The 23,658-nt window shown below is 41.7% G+C and overlaps 1 protein-coding gene across 1 annotated transcript; it reads right to left on the minus strand.

Annotated features, from left to right (window-relative positions):
- Positions 1 to 498: 498 nt before the first annotated feature.
- Positions 499 to 23,548, minus strand: TKFC (triokinase and FMN cyclase). The gene is made up of 17 exons (XM_081965405.1): positions 23,131 to 23,548; positions 19,796 to 19,985; positions 19,510 to 19,620; positions 19,252 to 19,433; positions 11,861 to 11,939; positions 10,989 to 11,078; positions 10,844 to 10,878; positions 10,687 to 10,771; positions 9,717 to 9,806; positions 7,128 to 7,244; positions 6,640 to 6,759; positions 5,246 to 5,383; positions 4,023 to 4,129; positions 3,253 to 3,356; positions 2,863 to 2,896; positions 1,599 to 1,688; positions 499 to 1,132 (listed from the first exon to the last, which is right to left on the minus strand). The coding sequence occupies exons 1-17, from the start codon at positions 23,134 to 23,136 to the stop codon at positions 974 to 976; spliced, it is 1,737 nt and encodes a 578-aa protein (XP_081821531.1). The 5' UTR covers positions 23,137 to 23,548; the 3' UTR covers positions 499 to 973.
- Positions 23,549 to 23,658: the final 110 nt, after the last annotated feature.

Here is a 23,658-nt window from a genome sequence, read left to right on the forward strand (position 1 = left end):
TTATCTAGGTACTAGCTAAACATTCCTAGCTGGATACATTTTAATTGATTGTATTAACAGCTGAAGCATATTGCCCAGAGGGTAAGCAGTTCAAAAATCCTGATCTAGATTTATGATCCCTTTTACCCAAAGAGGATACTGTATCTATGAGAATGGTGAGTTACTGCCAAGGCTAAAAGGCAGATTTTTCAATTATGATTATATAGCAATATTCTTCTCAGCATCTACATATATACAAGCTAAGTTAGATTGATGTATTCCATATTTATATCAGCTATATTGCATGCAAAGAAATATGAAGTAGTTTAACAAATGTGATGATTGCACTTATGAAATTATGGGGCTTTCTGTGCTCCTGGGTCAGGGAATGTATTTAACTAGTCAAGAATCTTGTTTCATTCAGTGGCCAGTGAGATATCTATGCAAAATCAACAGAGAAGGAACCAATGTATTAATTGCAATAATTGTTGTTTTTTAAAAAAATATCCAGACTATTAATCATGGTTTATGAAGTATTTTATAAAGTTTCTGACATATTTATATACCTGGTATCTACAGTTAGAAGATCTTTGCATACATTTTACTTGGTTGTTCAAGCTATATTGCTACAATATTGTTTGAATGTACCATTACATAACTTCAGCAAAACTTAAAATACCTCTTGTATACAGCGAAGAAATGCAGTACATAAAAACAACTTGAACAACTTGAAAAAAGGACCCTGCAACCGCCAAAATCCAAAAAGCATGAAAAAAAACATAGACCCCAGACAAACATAACTCGGTTCTCAAGCATGACATTTCAAGAACAACATCAAATGATGTGCAAGAAAGCTTTGTAAGTTAAAATAAACCTTGTCATGCCAAAAGTACCAGGGTTTAGCAAGGCCTGCACAGCAGGGATAGAATAGTGATGGGACATTTAAGCTAGTATTAAAATATGATTTCTATTAAGGAAGAATATCATGAAGTTACTATGGTTTAGCCTGTAATCCTTCCAACACTGCCCGGAGAATGGCCGCAGTTGCTACAGCACCAGGATCAGGCTGTTCTAGGTGAGCTGAACTGATATAACTCGCTCTGCCTGCGGAAGCTTCCATATTCCTTGTAGATTCAGCAGCAGCCTCTGCCTTCTGGAATAAAAAAGCAACATAAATGTATACTATAAACTTGTTCTTTATACAGATAACACTATATATAATACACAAAAGTTTCACATATCAGTTTGTAAAGACATACATCATTTGGAGTTTAGACCTCTTTTTTGTTGCTATAGTCTGTAATGTGTTAATATTTATAGTTTTTGATTATTGGTTTTAAGGGCTTGAGGACTTTAGGTGATTATAACCCTGAAGGCAAGAAGGATCTTTAAAAAGTCTCCTTTCTATGAGCTGGCAGAAAAAGATGCCAATTCATGCTTTGCCTGACCTGGACCCCTTTCCAAAAGGCTCCAAAGACTTTTAACCTCATATCTGTTCCTATGCCTTGAAGAAGCACTTCTCCAATAAAGAAACAGAAAGAAAACTGCATGTTTCTCATCTTTGCTCTCATTATGCAAAAGTTACTAACTTGGAATTGCATGTATGCTAATAAACTCACATTTACAGCCTTGGACAAAACCTCCATCAGATCAGCCTTTGGGGTCTTCAAAGCTTTGAGTTCTTTTGCAGCAGCCCAGAGTGAATCCAGCTAGGCAAGAAATGAGGAATATTAGACAAACAATAGTGGCAATATCTACTATTCTTTACTGGACAAGAACTGAACCTTTGAAGGGAATTCTCAGGATTTGCTATAATTGATAAGAATTCCAAACATTTTCAATTGGAAGTGCTGGCTCTGACAGACAGGGAAAATGCCAACTAGAAGGGAAAGGGAGAGAGAAAAACACTGTACAGGTAGTCCTCAATTTACAATGAAAAGTGGGACCATGAATGCCCTTGCTAAGCAATGTAAACCATAATATCATGTGAGCATATAGCTTGGTTATAACCCCAGGTCTGTGCAGGTCATTAAGCCAAAAGCAGAGGAAGTCCCAGACGAGGAGCATGGGAGGCCTTGGGAAGACTGCTCACAGCTCCAGGGAATGCTGTGGACAGGAGAAAAAACAGCAGGAGTGCCCTATAAACTTCCCTGCTGATTTCCCTATTGACTCTGCGGGGTCAATAGGGAAGCCAATAGGGAAGATCACAAATAACTTGGCCTGCCTTGGCAGCAGTGGGAGGAAGATGTTAAAGGTCAGCTGGGGTGACAGGTAGATGACAGAGTGAAGGGCAGCCTGAAGAACAGCGATGGGGGAAAGATGGGAAGGGAACTGAAGCACATGCTATGGTCATAATTGCAGGTGAGCTGCTAAGTGCCCAATTTCGATCACCTAATTTGGGAGCAGTGCCACAGAACTTTGAGAACCAGTCATAATTACCAAGGAGCTGTAGTGGTGCAGTGGTTACAATGCAGTATTGCAGGCTAATTCTGTCCACTGCCAGGAGTTCAATCATGACCGGCTCAAGATTGACTTAGCCTTCCATGTTTCTGAAGTGGGTAAAATGAGGACCCAGATTGTTCGAGGCAATATGCTGACTTTGTAAACCACACACGAGTGGGCTGTAAAGCACTATGAAGCAGTATATAAGTCTAAGTGCTACTATTATTGCTAATCCTGCAGCACTGATCACCACTCCCCAATGTCAATAAAGCCCTCTCACAGCTGTAAATAATCCCATTAGTAACTCTACTAGCATTAAATATATCACATATGTTATTATCTGCAATTAGTATAGCTAGTGAAGGAAAGAAAATAGGGCTGCCATCATGTACTAACAGAAGAAACTCAAAGACAATAAGGATAATGGGATAAATTTCTTACCATGGTTCTGTCTCCTGGTACAGCTCCTCCATACCTGTCAGAGGAAATATTTAATAGTATAGACAATATACAATATGTTGGGTATACAGCTTCACAAATCCTATACTCCATGGGTAGTTCTTATAGCATATTTGTAAAAACTGGCCTTGCTTATGCAAGCAATTAAACAAGTGATAGAAAATATTGTAGTTTGGAGGGAGAGCTGAGAGCCATAAATAAGATGATGAAACAAAGTTACTGAGATCACATCGTATACACGAATGCTATTTCCTCACAGTAGTCTTGGTTTACTTTCTATAAAAATGATGCCACTCTTACGTGTGAAAACACATGAAATGTTATCAAATAATAAAGGAACACTTCATCAGCTATAATTAGAGTTATACTCACCGCATCATAGCATTGATTCCAGCATCCATTGCTAAGGACCAGGCTGCTAAGTCATCATCAGTCCGTAGAGGCTGAGCAGCTGCTGTCAGAAATAATCCATAGAGCTGCAAATGAAATAAATTTGAATATATTTATTTGCTGATCTCTACGTTACATGGCTTAAATTAAAAAATAGGAAAATTGCACTTATAGAATTTCATGATTACAAAATAAAGTATGTTGTTCTGTACATTCTTCCATCTACTTAATATCTATCTACCTAATAGAAGTCCTCAGTTTTTCCAATTTATAAAGTAGCATGTTGTTGTAGTCTATTAAACTAGACATCTGACTCAACTATAAATCTGAATGTTTCATTCTTCTGCCAGTTTTCCTAAAAGGTAACATTATTATAAATGCATATGTTCATGTTTATGAGATTATATTTCTTAATCTATAAATTAAAGCTTGATTCCTAGTAATTTGGGGAAATCTATGTACACTTCTATGTACACAACAAAATAGAGTAGTTCGATGTTGCCTTCTTTTGAGATATTATTTCAATTTTGTAAATGAACTGAGATTCATCTTGAGGTTTCTTGGAGGTTCCCACATTCAACTACTACCCAAGTCCTGTTTCTTTTTCTTTTTTGAGAAAACTTAGCCTGGTGCTGTCAATTAAACTAATAACTGAAAAACTGTTGTTCTCAATAACTGCTCTCTTCCAGATATAGTAATTCTATTTGCCTTTCATTGATAAATAACAGGTAGTCCACTTGGCCAACACTCACCGCTCCTGAAGAGCCTCCCATCTTTTCCAGGAGCAACTTGGCTAGTGAAGAGAACAGTTGGTAAGGTTGCTGAGGCAGCGGTTTAGCATCCAGCCAATTCTGGATTGCTGTGAAGGAATAGTTATGGTTAGACATGCTAATCTTCCAGCTGGCACTCATTATATATATATAAAACCCTATTTTTAAGCAATGTTCCAAGAAATGTTATTAAACAGGAAACTTAGCAGATTTATAAAACAGCTGTCCTGACATCCATGATTTGGTATGGTAATTTACAGTACCAGGAAGAAAGATGCAAAATTACTCCAGAAGCAGGGAACTTTCCACTGCCTTTTTAATCCCAGTTTGTATTCAACCAGTGACATCCGTGAGAATTCTATTAGCAACAGAATCAGAAAAGAATGTATGGAGCTCAGGGTTGAACTGTGGAGTCTTTGATGGTCTCTGAGCTTGTTTGTTTACTTCCAGATGTTTCACTACCCAACCAGGTAACAGGCTTAATGATATTACCTAATTGGATGATGAAACATCTAGAAGAAAGCCATCAAGCTCAGAGAGTTACTAAGGATTCCAGAATCAGTTTTCTTTCAAACTTCCAAATTATTAATCTTAAATGTATACATAATACAAAATTCAGAAAATATATAATCTCCAATGCTGAGAGAGGAAGAGCAACAGCTCATATTCACCACATTATTTTTGTTTTAGAGAAAACAGTAATCATATCCAAAGCTAGTTTGAATTATGAATACCACAACAATTTGTTTTGCTCACTTGCAAGATCAATCATGTTTGGTCTGATCCCCATCTTCATCCTTCCATCCCAATTTGCCCTTGGTTTAAATACAGCAAACACACAAATTTGATCGTGTTAGGCTCCATTTATGACCTTTATTACTTCTCAACCCCCCCCCCCCCCAAATCTAGTTCATATTTTGGAAGAAAGCTTTACTCTTTTGGGCATACAGCTTAAACCTAGTTGAAATTTTTATCAAGCACACAAAAGCCAAAATTTGTTCACACTGCACAACCTGAAATACAGCTACCTCTGTAGCCTTAGCTGTGGTTAGGGTATGTCATGCTTTTATTGCTCTGGCCAAAAATGAACCAAACTTTACAAAAGAGCTCAATTGAATTCAACACTGGATTTTTAAAGAAAAAGTGTGAGGTTGTCACATGATATAAGTTGACTCCAAGGCTTAGAGTATGATAAGAGAACTAACCAATGGCAGCCTGTGCATGTGTGTTTCCACAATCTCCATCACCTGCAGCACGGTCAAGTTCATTGAGTTGCTCCTGTAGGCTAAGCATTTTAGAGCACACACACTCCAGAATCAATCTCATGTGAGGAGAAGATGGCACTAAAAAGAATGGAAACTATTAGTTATTTTGTTACAATAATGGTGAAGTTTCATACACTCTGTTTTACAGAAGTACCAATGCTGCTATTCACCTCTCTTTCTTGTGAATATTATCTACAGAAATATAAAATCAAACTATACAGATCACTTAACCAAATCAATCACTTTATCAGAAAGTTGTTAAAGAAATTTAAGTCTATACTGGATGGCTCGTAAGTTATTTACTTGATGAATGATGAAAAAGTAGAACGTTTGTGATAATTCACTAAAAAATTATTGGGTTTGAAATGAAGTAATCTGAATATTCTGCATGTTTGTTCTACTGGCAAACGTGAAGCTGCTTTTGGCTCTCTTCTTCCCACAGAAGATAAAAATCACAGACCACTGTTTCCCCCCCTTTCCTTTCATTGTTATTCCCTCTTCAGAATGAGCATCAGTCAGCGATTTGGATATTAGCCTTATGCTCTCCAGACTGAATTGCAATTCTTTTGAAAGGAAAATGTGGTGTATAAAAACAAAAATCATTCACCCAGAGCACTGGAACTAGAGAGATGCAAGAAAAGTACTCTGGCAATTCTCTATCTATTGTCCCACAAGCTAATATACATGTAATCTATCAGTTCTATGTCACAAAAATATTAGGAGACTAGGCTCAAGCAGAGATGGAAAAGAGAACAGAAATCAACGCAAGTCTTAGTGACTTGCCCTTAATTACCATATTTTTTGGAGTATAAGATACATCGGAATATAAGATGCACCAAGATTTTGAAGAGGCAAATTAAAAAAAAAAGTTTTTGCACTCTGCAGACCTCCCCAAAACAGCCAGTTTTTTGCGAAAATGGGCCCATTTTTTTCTCAAAAAAAGGGTATGAATAGCCTTTAGGAGGCTTGCAGAGTGCTCCTGGGGGTTTGAGGGGGGGAATTGAGCAAAAAATGGCCCATTTTTCACTCATTTCTGCCTTCATCAGCCATTTTGGTGAAGGGGGTGGGTTTTGGGAGGCAAAAAATGCGGTATTCAGTGTATAAGACGCACCCAGATTTTCAGCCTCTTTTTTTGAAGGAAAAAGGAGCATCTTATACTCCGAAAAATACGGTAAGTCCTATTTGTCCAATCATGATATAATGATGCCTCAGATCTTTTATCCCCACTCTGTGTCTCTACCATTACCTAGAAGCCTGGATCAGTCTCAGCTGTTGACATAAACCAGGCAAAGCAGAAATTCCATTGCAGCTATAACAGATGTTTTAGACTGTACCTTTTGTTGGGTCAGGCCCTTCTTCTTTAGGACACTCTTTGGGTACTGGCCTCTCTCTTTTATGTCTTGTCACAGACATCCTGATAGGTTTTGACCAGGCAACAGCTGTAGTATCTGAATCTAGGAATTTAAATATAATTGTGGACAACAATTGAAGATAGTTTCACATTCACGAAAGAACATAAACAAATGAATTGTTGAGAATTTCCATCATTTTTTTCAGTGTAAAAGAGAAACATATCTGGGAACAATCCCTAAATAATCAAATCCAGCATAACAGAAGTGGAGAGCTAGCTAAGATACTATTTAAAATAAAAAGATACAGTACACCATTGAACATGCTAGTTATGTATCTGCATTATGCATTCCCAAAATGTAAAAAACTCCATCTTGAACTGATGGTTCCACAGACATATTCTGATCAATTAATTCCCAACATATTTTCCCAATAAAACAGTGGGAAGAAAACCAACATCTAAGAAAATTACCAAGGAGGAACAAGAGTTCGTCATCCACTTGGAGAAGGGTAAGGGAGACACCTGCCATTTCCAGTGCAGTCATAAAGGAACCAACGTAACACCGGGCAATATGAAAACCTCTGCTCTCTGCAATGATGAAGCAAAGAAAACATGAAGCTTTCTTCAGGGTGAAGAACCAAAATGAGAAGGAAAAAGAAGTAACTGTCATGAATGAACCAGAGTAAGAAAAATGAAAACTAAATCCACTTTAAATAATGCAACGTTTGGGAAAACATGAGAAGGTTAATCTTATATAAGCAACTGAAAAATAAAGAAAACAGTCCATAAAATTTCAAAAGTGATGTCACTACAAGAGGAAATTCAATACTTGGGTCTTATAAGATTCAAAGACCTCATTAACGGAATTGATTATGAAATTTGGGGTCCTTTCTGAGTTTGGTTGTTTTCTTGCAGATGTTTCATTACCCAACTATGTAGTTAGATGATTATGGTTATGATCATGGAATATTTTCACTATTTTTTTTACAAACGCCTCCCTCACCTTCATCTTCAGAAAATAAGGAGGGCTGTGTGGCCTCTAAAACAGTCTGGCGATATCAGAACTGCATCAGTAATTCTTTCTCATTTCATGTGAGCCTGAGCCTCTAAATTTTTCCTCCTTTTCCAAATAGGAGTAGTCGTACCTGAGACAAGACAATATCCATGTCAAATCTATTTACTAAGGCTTTTCCAATGGAGCTGAGAAATCTTGGCATTAAAAAAAAATACTACTACCAAGATCCCCCATGAAGAACTTGTGCTTAAATTTTGTTATTTGTTTCTGGAGCATGAATTCAAGTTACAAACATCAATTCATTATGAATATACCGTGTTAAGACGGGGTCTTATTTTCTTTTGACCTATGAAATAAGCGCTTGGCCTTATTTTCGGGGAGTTCTTATTATTTTTGAGGTGCAGGAGACGGCGGGCGTGGTCACCTAATTGCTGCTGCTGTGTTGCAATATTTTCAGGCAGGGCTTATTATCCAGGGAGGTCTTATTTTTGGGGAAACAGGGTACAAAATTCCCATCAGAGATTATCATAAAAGTATCTTTAGACAAAAAACAAGTAAACATGGTATTGTTGACAAAAGTATCATAGTAGTATGGAAGAGAAAAGTAATGTATAAATATACAAACAACTGCCTACAAATTAGACATTATGAAAATTTGCAAAATTTTAAAAGTTCTAGAAATTCTTTTTTTTAAAGCAAAGAATCTCGCAATAGCAAACCTGAAATTTGGTGGTGTGATTTTCAAGTACAAAAATATGAAAATAAAATTGGGAATGAAGTCACTGGACACAAGCTTTACCCTTTCTCAGTCTTAAAGTCCTGTTGAATGGCGTCAAAATACCTCCTCCCCCAAACAAAACTCAGAGCAACATTTTAGCTCCCCCCTTCTTGGTAATCACCACATCACTGAATAGACTTTTGCAAGTTGGGAGGATGAGTTTCTACCCCCACACCAAGGGAAGATGTCTACTTTTATTCTAGTAGGATATGAGTTTTGGTGTGGAAGCATCCAATTGTGTTTCTGTGAAAGACAGTTTGAGGAATATATTTTGCTCATTCCAAGTACTTCTGTCTTGGTAACATAATTAACACGGGGCCAAAATAACAGTCCCTGTATTTTCTCCCTTCCTCTATATAGATATTCAATTATTTGCCTGGAAACAACTTGTCATGCTGATCTAAACATTACGGGTTGATTTCTGCCCAGGTTTCGTTTTAATTACTATCAACGTTACCTATATGCTACTAAATTCCTGTAATATTTAATGGGGAAAAATGATGTACTCTAGGACAAAATGTTATATCCAAAATCTGGGACCCATGACTTCCATGGAATTGAAATCTTGCAAATTTTATAAAACACGTTATGACATAAACATTATCATAAAGTAGTTATGATGTAATAAAATGTCATAAAGTAGTGAGCCATGGTGGCACAGTGGTTAGAGTGCAGTACTGCAAACTACTGCTGACTGCCGGCTGACTGCAATTTGGCAGTTCAAATCTCACCAGGCTCAAGGTTGACTAAGCCTTCCATCCTTCCAAGGTGGGTAAAACGAAGACCCGAATTGTTGGGGGCAATATGGTGACTGTGTAAACATCTTAGAGAGGGCTGTAAAGCACTGCAAAGCAGTATATAAGTCTAAGTGCTATTGCTATTTCCCATGCTGATATTTGACTGTGTAATATAGTTCAACATGAGCTATTTTCAAGACAGGTACACTATCTCTGAACGTATCCCAACATTTCCAATTAAGGGAATTCACTGGAAGTCCTGAGGAATCTGGTAAGGAAATATCTCTGAAATGAGGACCTGATAAGGTACATTGTCTAGCTATTTCAAAATAGGATTTGTGTATTTATTAAATTAAATCTTATATGTTAGGTTAATAAATGTACCCAAAAGATCTGAGCTGTTTATATGACAATGAGTTTAATCCCAAGTAATTAAAGCGGAAGTATGCAAAGCATTCAAAGGCGTGAATACATTGCTGGAAGCTGAATGTTTATTTTCATTTACCTTACTTTCAATTAAAAAAACTTACCAAGAGAGCAAATAGCAGATCTAGCTACTATATTCAACTCAAGATAGGATAATCCACCCAGGTTGTTCACTACCAAGACCACAGAAGAATCTGAAAGTCAAAGCAAAGATAGATATAATTGAAAGGTGTTTCAATGGGCTGAAAGCCTAATTTAAATACAATCTTCAAATATTAATACAGAGGATGATTTAAGTACTCTGGATTTGTAAACGGCGAATTGTAATAACAGTCAAAAATACCCCTAGGATGGCTGATCACATACAGGTAATTCTCGACTTACGAATTTCACTTTGAGACCATTGAAGGTACAGTGAAACTCCCAAAAGGTACTTACAATCCAAATTCAAAGTTCTGATGCCCACCCCCTGCAGTAATGGGATTGCACTTAACATCTGGATCGCATTTATGGCCATCTGCAGCATCCCACGCATTGGGTATGACATTTTTTTTTTGCCAGAAACTAGCATTTACTTCCATTCCAAAACAGCAGGTGTGGACAATGGGCTTGCTTATTGACCACAGTGTTTGCTTAATGACAACGTTCATTTCTCGTTAATCAGTTCATTTAATAACTGCCACAAAAAATGTCATAAAATCAGTTCAGTCATGTCGGTGCTTCGACTTGCAACCATGGTGACATATGGACTCCTTATAAGTACTGATAGTGTTATTTAGTTTGGGTAATGAAATGTCTGCAAGAAAACAAGCAAGCTCAGAGAGCACCAAGGACCCCTCATATCAACCCTGAGCTACAAATATTCTCCTTTATTGGTATGGTGACATATAATAGATATTCTGGGCTCCGGAATTCTTTTAAGTCAAGCAATAGCTATAGTAAATTCACCCAAAAATGCTCTTCAGGTAAAAATTTATTACACTAATTACATTTAAAAAAATCACACCAAAATAGTTACCAGTATCCTTTGAGAACTTTGGGGAATAATAGGTATGTCAGTCCAAAGTTACTCACTAGGCCTGAGGTGCACATGAGAGGCATTGGAAGGGTTGGTCATGTGATCCAACATTATGTTGACTATCTGATGTGCTGTTGTCATCTGTGAAAATGATATGTGTTAGTGGACAAGCTTACACTTCTAGGTATGTAAGATGGGTCACAGTCAACTTACCTTCACTCTGCGCACACCTGCTTCCCCATGGATTCCTGCAGATAAAGCAAAATATCTTCAGTTATTAGTTTCTTTTTTAACTAAAAAAAATTAACATACCATTCTAAAGAAGGGGGATAGACAAAAGTGATATACGTGCTCTTACCTAAACCCAGCTCAAGTTCATCATCTGCAAGTTGGAAGGTGGGTCTAGATCCTGGGACACTGCAGGGGGACAGACTTATCCCAAGAGTGCCTATGCAAATAAAATATATATTAAAAATGCAGCTATACCAGGTAGCATTCAGCATCAATGTAAGAAAATAGACTAACAAATATATTTTTCATGTTGGAATATGGCACAGAATTCCAAACAGTACTCTAATTTTACTGTGTAGCATGGAATTAGGAGAAACACCACAGTAAAATAAATACTATTCATACTATAAGATCAAGTATATCTTTTAACAAATGTATTATTCTTACTATTGCTTTATTCCATTCATCTCAAGAAAAGATATGCATAATATTTACATTCCATAGTTTTCTCATAAGCCCTCTGTCAGAGAATCTAAATCTAAGAGATTGTGATTAACCTAAAGTCATTTTTTAATCAATAACATTTGTAACTGGAATTTAAAATCTGGAATGAGTTATTCCCTCATTATAATTGCTACTTACTATACATTATCCTTGCTTACCAATCATTTGGTCAGCAACTGTTGAAAACTGTAATGGTATTAAATGAGTGATACTGTCCTTGAAATTATGGCTGTTGCATGTTCCTGATGTCCCATGATTGTGATTGAAGTGCTTGGCAACTGGCTTATACTTATAAAAATTGCAGCGTCCCATGGTCATCTGAATGCCATTTGCAACTTTCCCTGCTGGCATCCCACAAAGCAATGGGGCAGGGAAAGTCACATGTTGTTTAGGATGGATAGATTGGGTGGATGCATGGGTGGGCATATGGATAGACAGATAGATATAGGAATGATTTACATTCAATCCAGAAACTTATTCTCAAAAAACATTTACCCATTGCTCCTACAATAGTAGTAATCCTACGAGCAATTTCATTCAGACCAACACCTGTCTCAGCTAACGCTCCAGCAATCTAAATATAAACAGGAAAAAAATGTTACATGGACTCAACATAATGGTTTTAACGGGTCATAATTCAATATTCTACCCAAAAGAGTATGAGATGCTTCTCCCCTAAAAAGGAAGGACAATGCTTGTGAATAAAGTATTAAGCTGTGATTCAGTGAATGCACTATCCGCTAGAATTTACTTGAAGTCTCTACACTTTATCTCTCCAATAGTATAATAATTTGCAATCTGAAAATTTAATAATTCCAAGATAGAATGTTGTCATTTCAGGATTACATTTGTTAAAACATGGATTTATTACAATGGGCTTTGTTTCCACATACTGCCCCATGGGACTGTCTCAATTTAGTTTTATCTATACTTAGAAATAAATACATTAAGTTCATAAAACTATTTCCTATTGCATATGTGTAGAATTGTAATTTAAAAGTTTATGACAAAAATCCTTACAATTATTAAAGTTGTTTTAAAATGTAAAAAAGTAATTAGTGCAATTAAATTACGATAGATTTCTTTTCCAATGTACTTGCCTCCAATTTCATTGCTCATTACTTCTTACTCTTTTTCTGTGCTTTGTACAATGTTGAAAGGAAATAGCATGATAGGTGTGTCTATACCTATCTATGAAACTAAGTTTTATTCAGACAAAAAAGAGCTCATATAAAAAGTAGATGAAATACAAAACTAAAACATTACCAGAAAATTATGATTTTAATTTTCATATTATGTGCATTTATCCTCAAAGTAATAATAGTTGGTGATTGTAATATCCTGTTCAGAGTTTTATAGAGATTGATAGTTATATTTTTTTTAAATGATATGGTATTTTCAGTTACATATAATCAATTACTGAAATACTGTATTTTAAATATCACAATTGCAACCTCCTCCACCTACGTATTTAATTATTTAACTGTTTTGTATGTATTTTATAACGTATTTTAGTGACTGTACACCGCCCCGAGTCCCTTTCGGGAGAGGGGGCGGTCTATAAATATGAATAATAAATAAATAAATAAATAAATACAATTGTAAACTGTTTATTTACTGATAATATATTTCTTTACTCATTACTTTTCTTTTTTCTGTAGTTATTATTCGGTTTTTCCAAATGCTTTAATAAATTAAAAATAAGATAAGCTTTGCTAAAGATGTATGAATTCTTGTAACTATAAGAAACATCAGCAGAAACAAACAAATTAACACTTTATGTATATGTTCTGAATAACCCCTATCTTTAAATCTAGACAGAACAGTTTACAAAGTTTTCTCCACATTCTCAAAACTAAACTTAGTGGTCAGTCATCAAATACTGATGCTGAAAGACTGCATGTAATGAATAGCAAGCACAAATAAGACAAAGTACTTGGAATTATGTAACATTTTTCAATAGAAAGAACGTTGGTCTTACCTGAACGTTTTTTTCGGGAGAGTGGAGGGAGGGGTCACTGAAGGGTTATTACAGCCTGATTGGTCCATTTGACTGAGAGAAAACTTCTTAGCCTTCGGCTTCTCCCGTTGGCTCCCAGTTTCCGCGATGTCAGGTCAGCGTCTGCATGATGTAAGAAGACAAGGGAAAGCCGCCCCGGGCCACCCGATCCTACCCCTCCCAGACCCTGTCTATCTAACTAGGGTGGGAGAGTGACCCCTCCCTCCACTCTCCCGAAAAAAACGTTCAGGTAAGACCAACGTTCTTTTTCCAGTAGAGTGGAGGGAGGGGTCACTGAAGGGACATACCCACGCTACGTCCCAGGGAGGGGAGACTGGGTCTCAGGGGGAGGATCGGCCACCACCCGCTGGAGAACCCTCCGCCCAAAGGATGCCTCAGCCGAGGCATAAGCGTCCAGGCGGTAGTGTCTTATGAAAGGAGTAGGGGAGGCCCAGGTGGCCGCGCGACAGATGTCCTCGAAGGGCGCCCTTGTGGCCCAGGCCGCTGAGGAGGCCGCACTACGAGTAGAGTGAGCCGTAATCCCCGACGGGGGAGATTTGCCTGAGGCTCCATAGGCCTCAACGATGGCCAACCTGATCCACCTCCCAATAGTTGAAGACGAGACCTTATTGCCTAGGGAACCTGGGTGAAACGAGACAAACAACGCCTCGGTCTTACGAATGCCCTCCGTCCGTTTCAGATAAATACGGAGGGCCCTGCGTACATCCAACCGATGCCACACCTGTTCTCTCTCCCTTGTTGGATTGGGGCAAAAATTTGGTAGGACAATTTCCTGGGCCCTATGAAACAGAGTATTGACCTTCGGTATGAACGAAGGATCTAAACGCAATACCACCCTGTCCTGGTGAATCATGCAAAGGTCGCTTCTAACAGAAAGGGCCCCCAGCTCAGAGATACGCCTGGCCGATGTAATGGCCACTAAAAATACTACCTTCAGTGATAGGAGGCGCATGTGGACCGACCTGAGAGGTTCAAAGGGAGACCCCGTCAGTGCCTTCAGGACGATGGTAAGGTCCCATGTAGGGAACCTATGGACCGGAGGCGGACGGATATTGGCCGCCCCTTTAAGGAACCTCTTCACCAACGGAGAGCGAGAGAGGGTAGAGGGACCCTCCCCTCCCAATATAGTGGATAGGGCCGCTACCTGTCGCCTGAGGGTATTGGACAACCCATCCTCTAATCCTTTTTGAAGAAATTCTAGAACGTCTGGAACCATGGCCCTGGCTGGATCCACCCCCCTGGGGCTACACCACTTCGCGAAGGCCGACCAGGTGGCGTTATAGATCCTCACTGTGGACGGTTTCCTAGCTGCCTCTAAGGTGGCTATGACCCCCGATGACAGCTTCCTCCGTTTCAGCAATCCCCTCTCAAGAGCCACGCGGTCAGATGCAGCCACTGCGGCTCTGGGTGAACTAAGACCCCCTGATACAAGACTACCTCTTCCGGTGGAATTCTCCAGGGATCTACGACCGAGAGCTGGACCAGGTCCGCAAACCATGGTCTCCTCGGCCAATATGGGGCTAACAGAATGACGGAAGCCCTCTCTGTGACTACCTTCCGAATGGTTCTGGGAATGAGGGGAAGGGGAGGGAAGGCGTAGAGGAGACCCGGAGGCCACCGGGTCCTGAGAGCATCCGCTCCTTCTGCAGCTGGGGTCTTGAATCTGGTGAAAAATCTCGGCAGCTGCGTGTTGCTGGGGGAGGCAAACAGGTCCACAAGGGGGTTGCCGAACCTGAGGCAGATCTTTCGAAACAACTCTGGATCTAGCTGCCACTCGCCGTTGTCCAGAGTCGCCCGGCTCAACCAGTCTGCCTGGTGATTGGACGTCCCCGCAATATGTTCTGCCGCAATGGAGGCCAAGTGTCTCTCCGCCCATAGGCCTAATGTCTGTGCCTCCCGCCAGAGGGCTCGGGAGTGAGTCCCGCCTTGCCGGTTTACATGAGCTTTCGTCGCTACATTGTCCGTAAGTAGTAGGACATGTCGCCCCTGTAGCTGGCGGTTGAAAGTCCGGAGGGCCAGTCTCGCGGCCTTGAGTTCGAGCCAATTTATATTGTGTCTGAGGTCCGAGGCAGTCCAACGTCCCTGGGCCATGTCGGACCCCATCACGGCCCCCCAGCCGTAAAGGCTCGCGTCCGTCGTGACTTGTACTCTCTCCGGCTCCCAAATAGAGGCCCCCTGTCGCAATGCTGGGGACATCCACCACTTGAGCGAGCGTCTCACTTCCGACGTTAAGCGAAGCGGTCGTAGAGAGTTGCTCAACATTCTCCTTTGGGCTGGTATTAAGGCCCACTGAAGGGGACGCAGATGCAGGCGGGCCCAGGGAACTATCCCTATGCAGGATACCATCTTCCCCAGGAGTCGTGATAATGTCAGGGTGGAAACGGACCTTTTTGTCCTGATTGACCTGATCAACTGCGTCAGACTGTCTAAGCGGTCTGGGGACAGGCGGACCCACCCCGACTGGGAATCTATCACTGTCCCTAGGTGCAGAATCTGTCTGGATGGGGATAGATGGCTCTTGGGGAAATTCACTGAGAAGCCTAGTGTCTGGAGCCATTGGATGGTCAGCTGGAGGTCTGCCCTGGCCCTGGGAAGAGACCCTGCTTGCACTAAGACGTCGTCCAGGTAACACTGGAGCCTGACTGGGATGGATCTCAGGTAAGCGGCCAGTGCCGCCAGGACTTTGGTGAACGTCCGAGGGGCCGAGGCCAGGCCGAATGGCAGGGCCCGGTACTGATAGTGACTGCCTTTGTGGGAAAATCTCAGAAATTGACGGTGAGACCGAAGGATGGGGATGTGTAGGTAGGCCTCCGTCAGGTCTACCGAGGCCATGTAATCCCCCTTTCGAATGCCCTGCAAGATTGATTTTAGGGAGGCCATCTTGAAGCGCCTGTAAACTAGATACTGATTCAGGCGCTTCAGGTCGAGAATAGCCCTCCAACCCCCCGAGGCCTTCGGGACTACAAATAGATTTGAATAGTAGCCCCGCCCCCTCTCCGTTTCCGGAACGACCTCCACCGCTCTGATTTCCAGAAGGTGTGAAACGGCGAGGTCCATGAGATGACGGCGTTCCGGATCCCGGGATGGGGAGAAAACTTTGAAGCGCCTCGGGGGATAGGAGAGGAACTCTAACCTTAGGCCGTGGCGAATGGTCGCCCGGACCCAACCGTCTGTTGTAATCTGGTCCCACTTGTCCGCATATAATGCCAGGCGGCCGCCTATGGGATGACTCGGATTTGAGTCATTTCCCTCTGCGGAAGGGGCGGCCGCCCCCCCCGCGAAAGGGCCGCTTGGACTGAGACTGGTATCTGGAGCGGTCTTGGAAGCCTTGTCTATTGAATGGCCTATCCTGCCTGTACTGTTGGAAACGGGACTCCTGGTCCCTGTCATAGTTTCTGAAAGGAGGCCTGCGATATGGGTGACTGCGTGTCTCGGATTTCTTAGTGGAGGTAGGCATTACCTTTTTCTTGTCCTTATTCTCCACTAGAATTGGGTCTAGGGCAGACCCAAACAAATTTGGACCCGTGAAGGGGGCAGCTATCAAATCCCATTTGGCTTTATTATCGATCTGCCAATTTCTAAGCCAAAGGAGCCGGCGTGAGGCCACAGAGGTGGCCAAGGCGCTGGAGCCAAAACGCATGGCATCCAAGGTCGCGTCGGCCGAATACTGGCAGGCCGCCATAATTTTGGTCAGGTCTTGATGGATTCGATCATCCTGGATCGGGATACGATCCTGGAGTTGGCGGAGCCACATCACTGTTGTGCGATTAAAATACGAGGCGGCAGCCGCCGCCCGCATTGCCCAAGCGGAAGCCTTATAATTTTTCCGCAGGGTAAGCTCCGCCCTCTTATCCTCCGGCTTAAGTTTGTCCGCAGCATCCCCGGAGACCACCGGGGAGGATGAGACCAGGGCAGCTATGGGTTGGTCTATAGCCGGAAGTTGAATTGCCTGTAAAAAGGCCTTCTCCATATTATAAGCCCGCCTATCATTGCTGCCCGGAGGGGAAAAATTCGAAGGTCGGGCCCACTGACTGGTGGCCACCTCCAAGAACAGAGGAGGAGCAGGGATCTCCTCCTTGTTGGTGGCCGTGTTTGAGAACATCACCATGTCTGGATCCCTGGGCGGGGGCACTGTGGGGTCCCCTGTGCCCACCTTGGTGGTTCTCCTAGCCTTCTTCAGTAGGGGTTTAAACATGGCCTGAATGAATAAGTTAGAAGAGGTGGGCTGATCAGTGGCCGCATCCTCTTCCTCAGAGAAACCCCAGTCGTCTTGACGACCGGCCTCCCCCCTAGAAGAGACCTCGCTCATGAGGGAGGGGGAAGAATTCCTAGACCTGGTCCTGCTGAACGGAGTAATCCTATTATGCCGGGAAGGTCTGTCTCTTTGAGCTATTCCCCTGGAAATGGCTGCAGAAATTAATCTTTTTAGATTTTCAGGGAGGTGTTCTAGATCCTCCTCGTCATAATCAGAATCATAGTCATGAGGAATTGAATCCCTGTGGGATCTCCTACCACGGGAGGGGCCTGCAGAGGGGCCCTCTAAAGGATCATTTCTATCCAAGCCCCCTGTCCCAGGGGAAGTTGGGGGAGGGGGAGAAGCCCCCCGTTCTTCACTCCTAACGGATCTGGATGAAGAGGAAGAGGGAGAGGAAGGGCTGAACCCCCTGTTGACAGAAGGGGAATGACTATGAGCCTCAGGTCTGGGAGATCTAGATCTAGGTCTGGGATCCCTGACCTTCTTCTTTTCTGCCCTCTCAATCGCTTTCTCGATTGCCCTGGAACGCCTAAGCTCATCCCTTTGTAGGGCTCTGGAGGGGCGATCCTCCGCAGAAGGCCTAGAAACACGAGGCCTGGCTGGGGCAGTGGGGCCTGACTTATCTTCCTGGGCCTGGGGAGTTGCGGTTTGAGCTGCCTCAGATCTCGCTGCCATCGCCCCACTCACGTGCTCTGATGATTATAGAAGAAGAAGCAGTCGCAGCTAGAAGCCTCTTGCTGGGAGAAACTCTCAACTTGAGCTTTGAATAATGGCGGAGGCTCGGTAGAGGGTGGAAGGGCTAGGCCCAACACGTGTTCAAAATGGCCGCCGCTGAGGCTTGCTGGTCTTCTTCTCGAGCGGCCGTTTAAAATGGCGCCCGAGCCTGCCGCTTGCCTCCCCCGCACCTTGTAGGGCTCGCCGTTTAAAAAGGCAAGTAATCTCGGCCCTTTAGCTACTTCCGCCGGTCTTCACGCCCGGCAAGAGCCGCTGGCGCTCCGGTCTCGTTCACGCGCCGCCGCCGAGGGCACCGCCGACTCGGTAGAGACGGCGCGGTCTCGTTTAATGGCTGCCGGTCTTCACGCGCGGCAAAGGGCCGCCGGCGCTGCGGCTTCAAGGCAAGGAAATCGTCTCGGGGGAGGATAAATGAGCTGCAAGCCCCCCGGCACGCCCGAGTCACCAGGAATCAGTCGGGGGGGAAAAGAGCCCGCAGGGAGTAAGGTGGGAAGAGCTTTGCTCCGCGCTGCTTTCCCTGCCTATTTAGGACTGCAATAGCTTGTCCTAGTGGGCCAGCTCTATTTCACGAAGTAATTTGTTTGATTTAAAGTGTCCAATTGAACCAATTAATTTTTTTAAATTTAGTACTCACAATCACTGGGAACCAAATTTGAGTCTTTTGGACCTTGTTGACTGAGAGGAAACTGGGAGCCAACGGGAGAAGCCGAAGGCTAAGAAGTTTTCTCTCAGTCAAATGGACCAATCAGGCTGTAATAACCCTTCAGTGACCCCTCCCTCCACTCTACTGGAAAATGTATAGTTTGATATTGCTCCTGTGCAATAAAAGCATAGCCAATGACAATATTTGCCTTCAGACCAAAGATGGATGATTCTTACCTTATGTACAAGCACTGTGCCACATAGGCCTCTCCTGCCAGTCTTCTTCTTGGTGGCAAAGGCAGTGTCATCACCAATTATCACCATCTGCACAGACATCTCTTCTTCCTGTGCCTGTTCCAATGCCAGCCCAAAATTCAAACGGTCTCCTGTATAGTTCTTCACTATTAGCAATGTCCCAACTATAAAAGAAAGAATTGAATTGCCTTCTGTTCCTTATCCAGATGGGATGTCAGTCCACGAAAAATGCGATCATACCTGCTCCAGCTTGTTTCACAGTCCGAATTGCTGCTAAAATGCTACCCACTGCAGGGGAAGTGAATACTGGACCAGCGACCACTGCAGTGAGCATTCCTTTTCCAATGTATCCTGTGGAAAAATGATAGACAGGATGGTATCATATCTACACTTCGAGTATCTTGCATCTTAGTTTTTCTATGATTCTACTGAGGCTCAACATAAATCAGACAAATGAATCCCAGTCCAAGTCCTCACTTCTTTGTATTCAAGACTGAAAAACTTTCCAGAAGCCCATTCCACTAACCTGCATGTGCAGGCTCATGTCCTGATCCACCGCCAGAAATAAGTGCAACTTTGCCCTCTATGTTCTCTAAGTCAGAACGTAGTGCCACTCTATGCCCATTTAGAAGTTGAAGATTAGGATTGCATGCTACTATTCCAGCCAATGAATCATCTGCACAACTCATAATTGTGTTCACTAGTTTCTTTGAGCCCTAAAATAAGGAGACATAACAAGAGATATACTCGCCCTTCCACAGAAAGCAATTCCAAATAGATAGCAGCTTTAAATATTAAATCATTTACTTAGATGTCAAAATGAATCATGATTGTTCTGTGAGATCTGAAATGTAGTCTCTACAAAGACATATACAAATTGTATATGCTACTTGAATATCACATCTCTTAATGATTATTTTGCACTACTAAAAACAAAACATTACACAGCTGCTTATTAATACACACATATAAACCTTGGAAATTTCAGGATAGAAGAATTTCAAGTTTTTTATCACTTGTATTTGGACTTAGTCAGGATCTTAGGGACTATCCATAGGCATGATAAAAAGAAGAGGTGTTTGATTCTGCACACATTCATGCCAACCTGGATTCCACAATAATCAACATCAATCAATACCCAATAGGGCTTCCCTTCCCCAAATCCAAGTTAATTGTATTTATAAGAACACAAGAGCATTGCTAGATCAAGCCAACCCATCAAGTACAACATTCTATATACCTATAAAATCCAATTAGAGATATGTTAGAAGTTCATGTACACAGATGGATAGTATTCTTCTGGCACTGGCAGCTGGTAAAGCATATAGTTTGACATTCAGGAGCTAGCCTATAGCCATCAAGACAAATGACTCTCTTCTCAATAAACTTGCCTAGTTCTATTTTAAAATGGGTTACAGCGCTGTCCATCATAATATCTGATTGTACAGCAAATCCCACAATTGAATTCTGCACTTTTAAAATTAACATTGCATTTTTAATAACTAGATCTTTCTGCACACATTTTAATATATGATTTAGCATTCTATTATTTTGAAAGAGAGAAATTATTATCTCTATCTCCATTTTCCATACTACTCATGATCTTTGTCTTTATCAGATTCATCTTCATTTTAAACTAATATCCTTAAATATTGCAATCTGTCCTTTTAGACAAAGTTATTTTAATTTCCCAATCATTTTCCTCTACATTTACCTACTGTGTGAGATATGGTGAACAGACACTGGACAATGAAGAAGCTAGGTAAAGTATTGGGCTGACTGATACACAAGCTGTGTTAAAGAGTAAGATACTAGGTTTGTCAGTCTTGCCCTGCTTTCGCCTCTGGATTTTGTCTTTACAAAAAATCCAGGGCAGTCAAAATGTTCTGGTTCTACTGAATTATTCTCTATTTAGATCTATTTGGCAGAATGTCTGAAACACATTTTTGTACAGAAAATGTTTCACAACTTATGCACAAACTAGAAACAATGCATGTAGCCATTGTATAAAGGAGTACAGAGACAGTTTTGAAGAAAGTATTTAACAGCCATCACATAAACATTAAGTTGGTCTGAAAAGGGGAGAAAGAAAACTCATGTTTACTCTCCCTTGAGCCTCTTTGGACTAAGACTGGAAGGGGGGGAAGGAAACTTTGTCAGGCTTTCAAGATTATGTTGTTACACAAGGACTTTATACCTTTATATTAGAAGACTTTATAATAGTCCTAATGAGTCTCTTTCCTGACTTGGCCAACTTAAAAGGTTTATAGTATGCATATCAATGTGAACAGCAGCTGACTAGAGCTGTTTTTCTCTAATGGCTGCTTCATGGCCCAATCCTCCTCACATTTTCAGTTGCTGGGTTGATTTTGAAAACAGCTTTGAGTATTTTTCTGGAAAAGTGCCAGACCTGTGTTCAAAAGCAGCTTACTTATTAGCTAATAATCAGGCCATTTTAGGCATGGGTTTAGCATTAATATCAGATGATAGTCAGATGTCCTTTAAATTCCCCCTTACAAAACCAGAACTAATTTGATGGATGGTTAAATAGTGTTCTAACTGCTCCAAACTCATCTCTTTCTTAGTCAAATTAAGGAGAGGAATTGTTAAGTGTTTTCCTGCTGGCTGGTAATTTGGTAATAAGGAAAGAAACAGAGCTCCATTCTGATGTCAAATAGTTCATAAAATCTCAAAATGTGTCCTAAATTTTATAACAGTTGGCTTGTGAAGCATGTGCTTTTTTGGTTACTTTTATACAACTGATCAAAATGCTATTATTTCAAGCAAATATACAATTTGGATTAATCACTGTGTTTGAGATCTGACAACAGTACTCTTCATCCAGTGCTACTGATCTTCCAAGTGTTTTGTAACTGTTGGTTAAACAGTTGGTAACATGAGCCTGACCCCAAATTGTTGCAATATTATTTGTTCCTGTTCATTGTATGGTCAGCCCCACCTTGCTTCATTCCATTTTTATTTTACCTCCTTAGATCACTTTCTCATTTGTTTTCTGTCATTTTCTGATTCCTTTAATATTGCCTCTTGCTGCCAGTTTTCTTGTTATTTTGCAGTTAACAATTAAGAATAACTGCTGCAAAAATATTTTCATTAATAATGGAAAAGCAGACAAAGCAGAATACTGTATTGGAAAAAGCAAGACATTCAAGTACACCAGATGAGCTGGATTTCTAGTAATTACTAATATTTCGGTTTTTTAAATTTATACACTGCTCCAAGGAAAGACTGGCTAAAGCAGTGGTTCTCAGCATGGACCAGATGACTCCAGGAGCCATGTCATTTTTCTAGGGGCCAAATCAATATATGTGAAATAATTCAGATAGTCTTTTTTACACTAATGCTAAGAAAGGGGTCACAGAGGAGATGAGGCTCATAAGGGGGGCATGAGCAAAAGAAGATTGAGAATTCATGCACTAAAGCATAGAAAATAGAATAAACAAAGTTGGAAGGGACCTTAGAGATCTTCTAGTTCAACCCCCAGTTCAAGCAAGAGACCCTATACCTATACCATTCCAGACAAGTGGTTGTTCAGTCTTTCCTCCAAAGCCTCCAGTGATGGAGCACCCACAACCTCTAAGGCAAGTCTAGTTGATTGCTCTCTCCTTAGTTCTGGGCTGCTTCTCTCTTTGATTAGTTTCCATCCATTGCTTCTGTCTTGCCTTCTGGTACTTTGAAAAATAGGTTGACCCCCTCAAGTATTGGAACACTGCTAACATGTCACTCCAGTCCTTCTCAGTAGACTAGACATACCCAATTCCTGCAACCATCCTTGGTATGTTTTAGCCTCCATAAGTTTTAGCATCCCCGTCTTCTCCCTCACCCCAAAATACCAGGTCTCACCTGCATGATGTCTCAGGTTTCAGTTCTAAAAGCCAGCCAGCCAAGTACACGGGCGCCACAATAAGAACCACTTTTCCGACAGAACGGATGGAAGAGGAGACCGAGCTGAGCTCCCTAGGACCCTCCGCGGACTTTGGCCAGGAATGCAAATGTTGCGCTTGGACCAGAGTCTGAAACACACGCGCGCCGCCTGCCAAGGAAGAAGCTCATTGGCAGAGCCCAGCGCGCGCTCTGGCAGTTGGGCGCGGGGGGTCGCCGTGTCGTGCACGTACTAGGAAGAAGCTACGCACCGCTAAGTAGGGAACAAGGAGCAGCTCGCGCTGGAGCCCAGAGGGGGGATGCGCTAACATATTAGGAGCATTTTGCCCCCCGCCACCAATCCAGCTGGCGCACCACAACTCCGTTTCCTACCGTGCTTTGGTTGGGTGCACGCGCGCGCACGCGCATGAGATAAGGGCAACAACATTCGTCCTCCAAAATTCGCTTCCTTCCTTCGGGCCGGAAGAGGGCGCTCTCGCACCGGTACAA

Source organism: Natrix helvetica, assembly GCF_964273705.1.
Source record: "Natrix helvetica genome assembly, chromosome: 1".
Taxonomy (NCBI): domain Eukaryota; kingdom Metazoa; phylum Chordata; class Lepidosauria; order Squamata; family Natricidae; genus Natrix; species Natrix helvetica.

What these genes read in the sequence shown, in the direction of transcription:
- TKFC (XM_081965405.1), bottom strand. An exon ending in TGAACTTGAGCTGGGTTTAG is followed by an intron (nt 10,879 to 10,988) that starts GTAAGAGCACGT and finishes CTTTATCTGCAG; the next exon opens with GAATCCATGGGGAAGCAGGT. An exon ending in TCATGTGCACCTCAGGCCTA is followed by an intron (nt 9,807 to 10,686) that starts GTGAGTAACTTT and finishes TTTGACTTTCAG; the next exon opens with ATTCTTCTGTGGTCTTGGTA.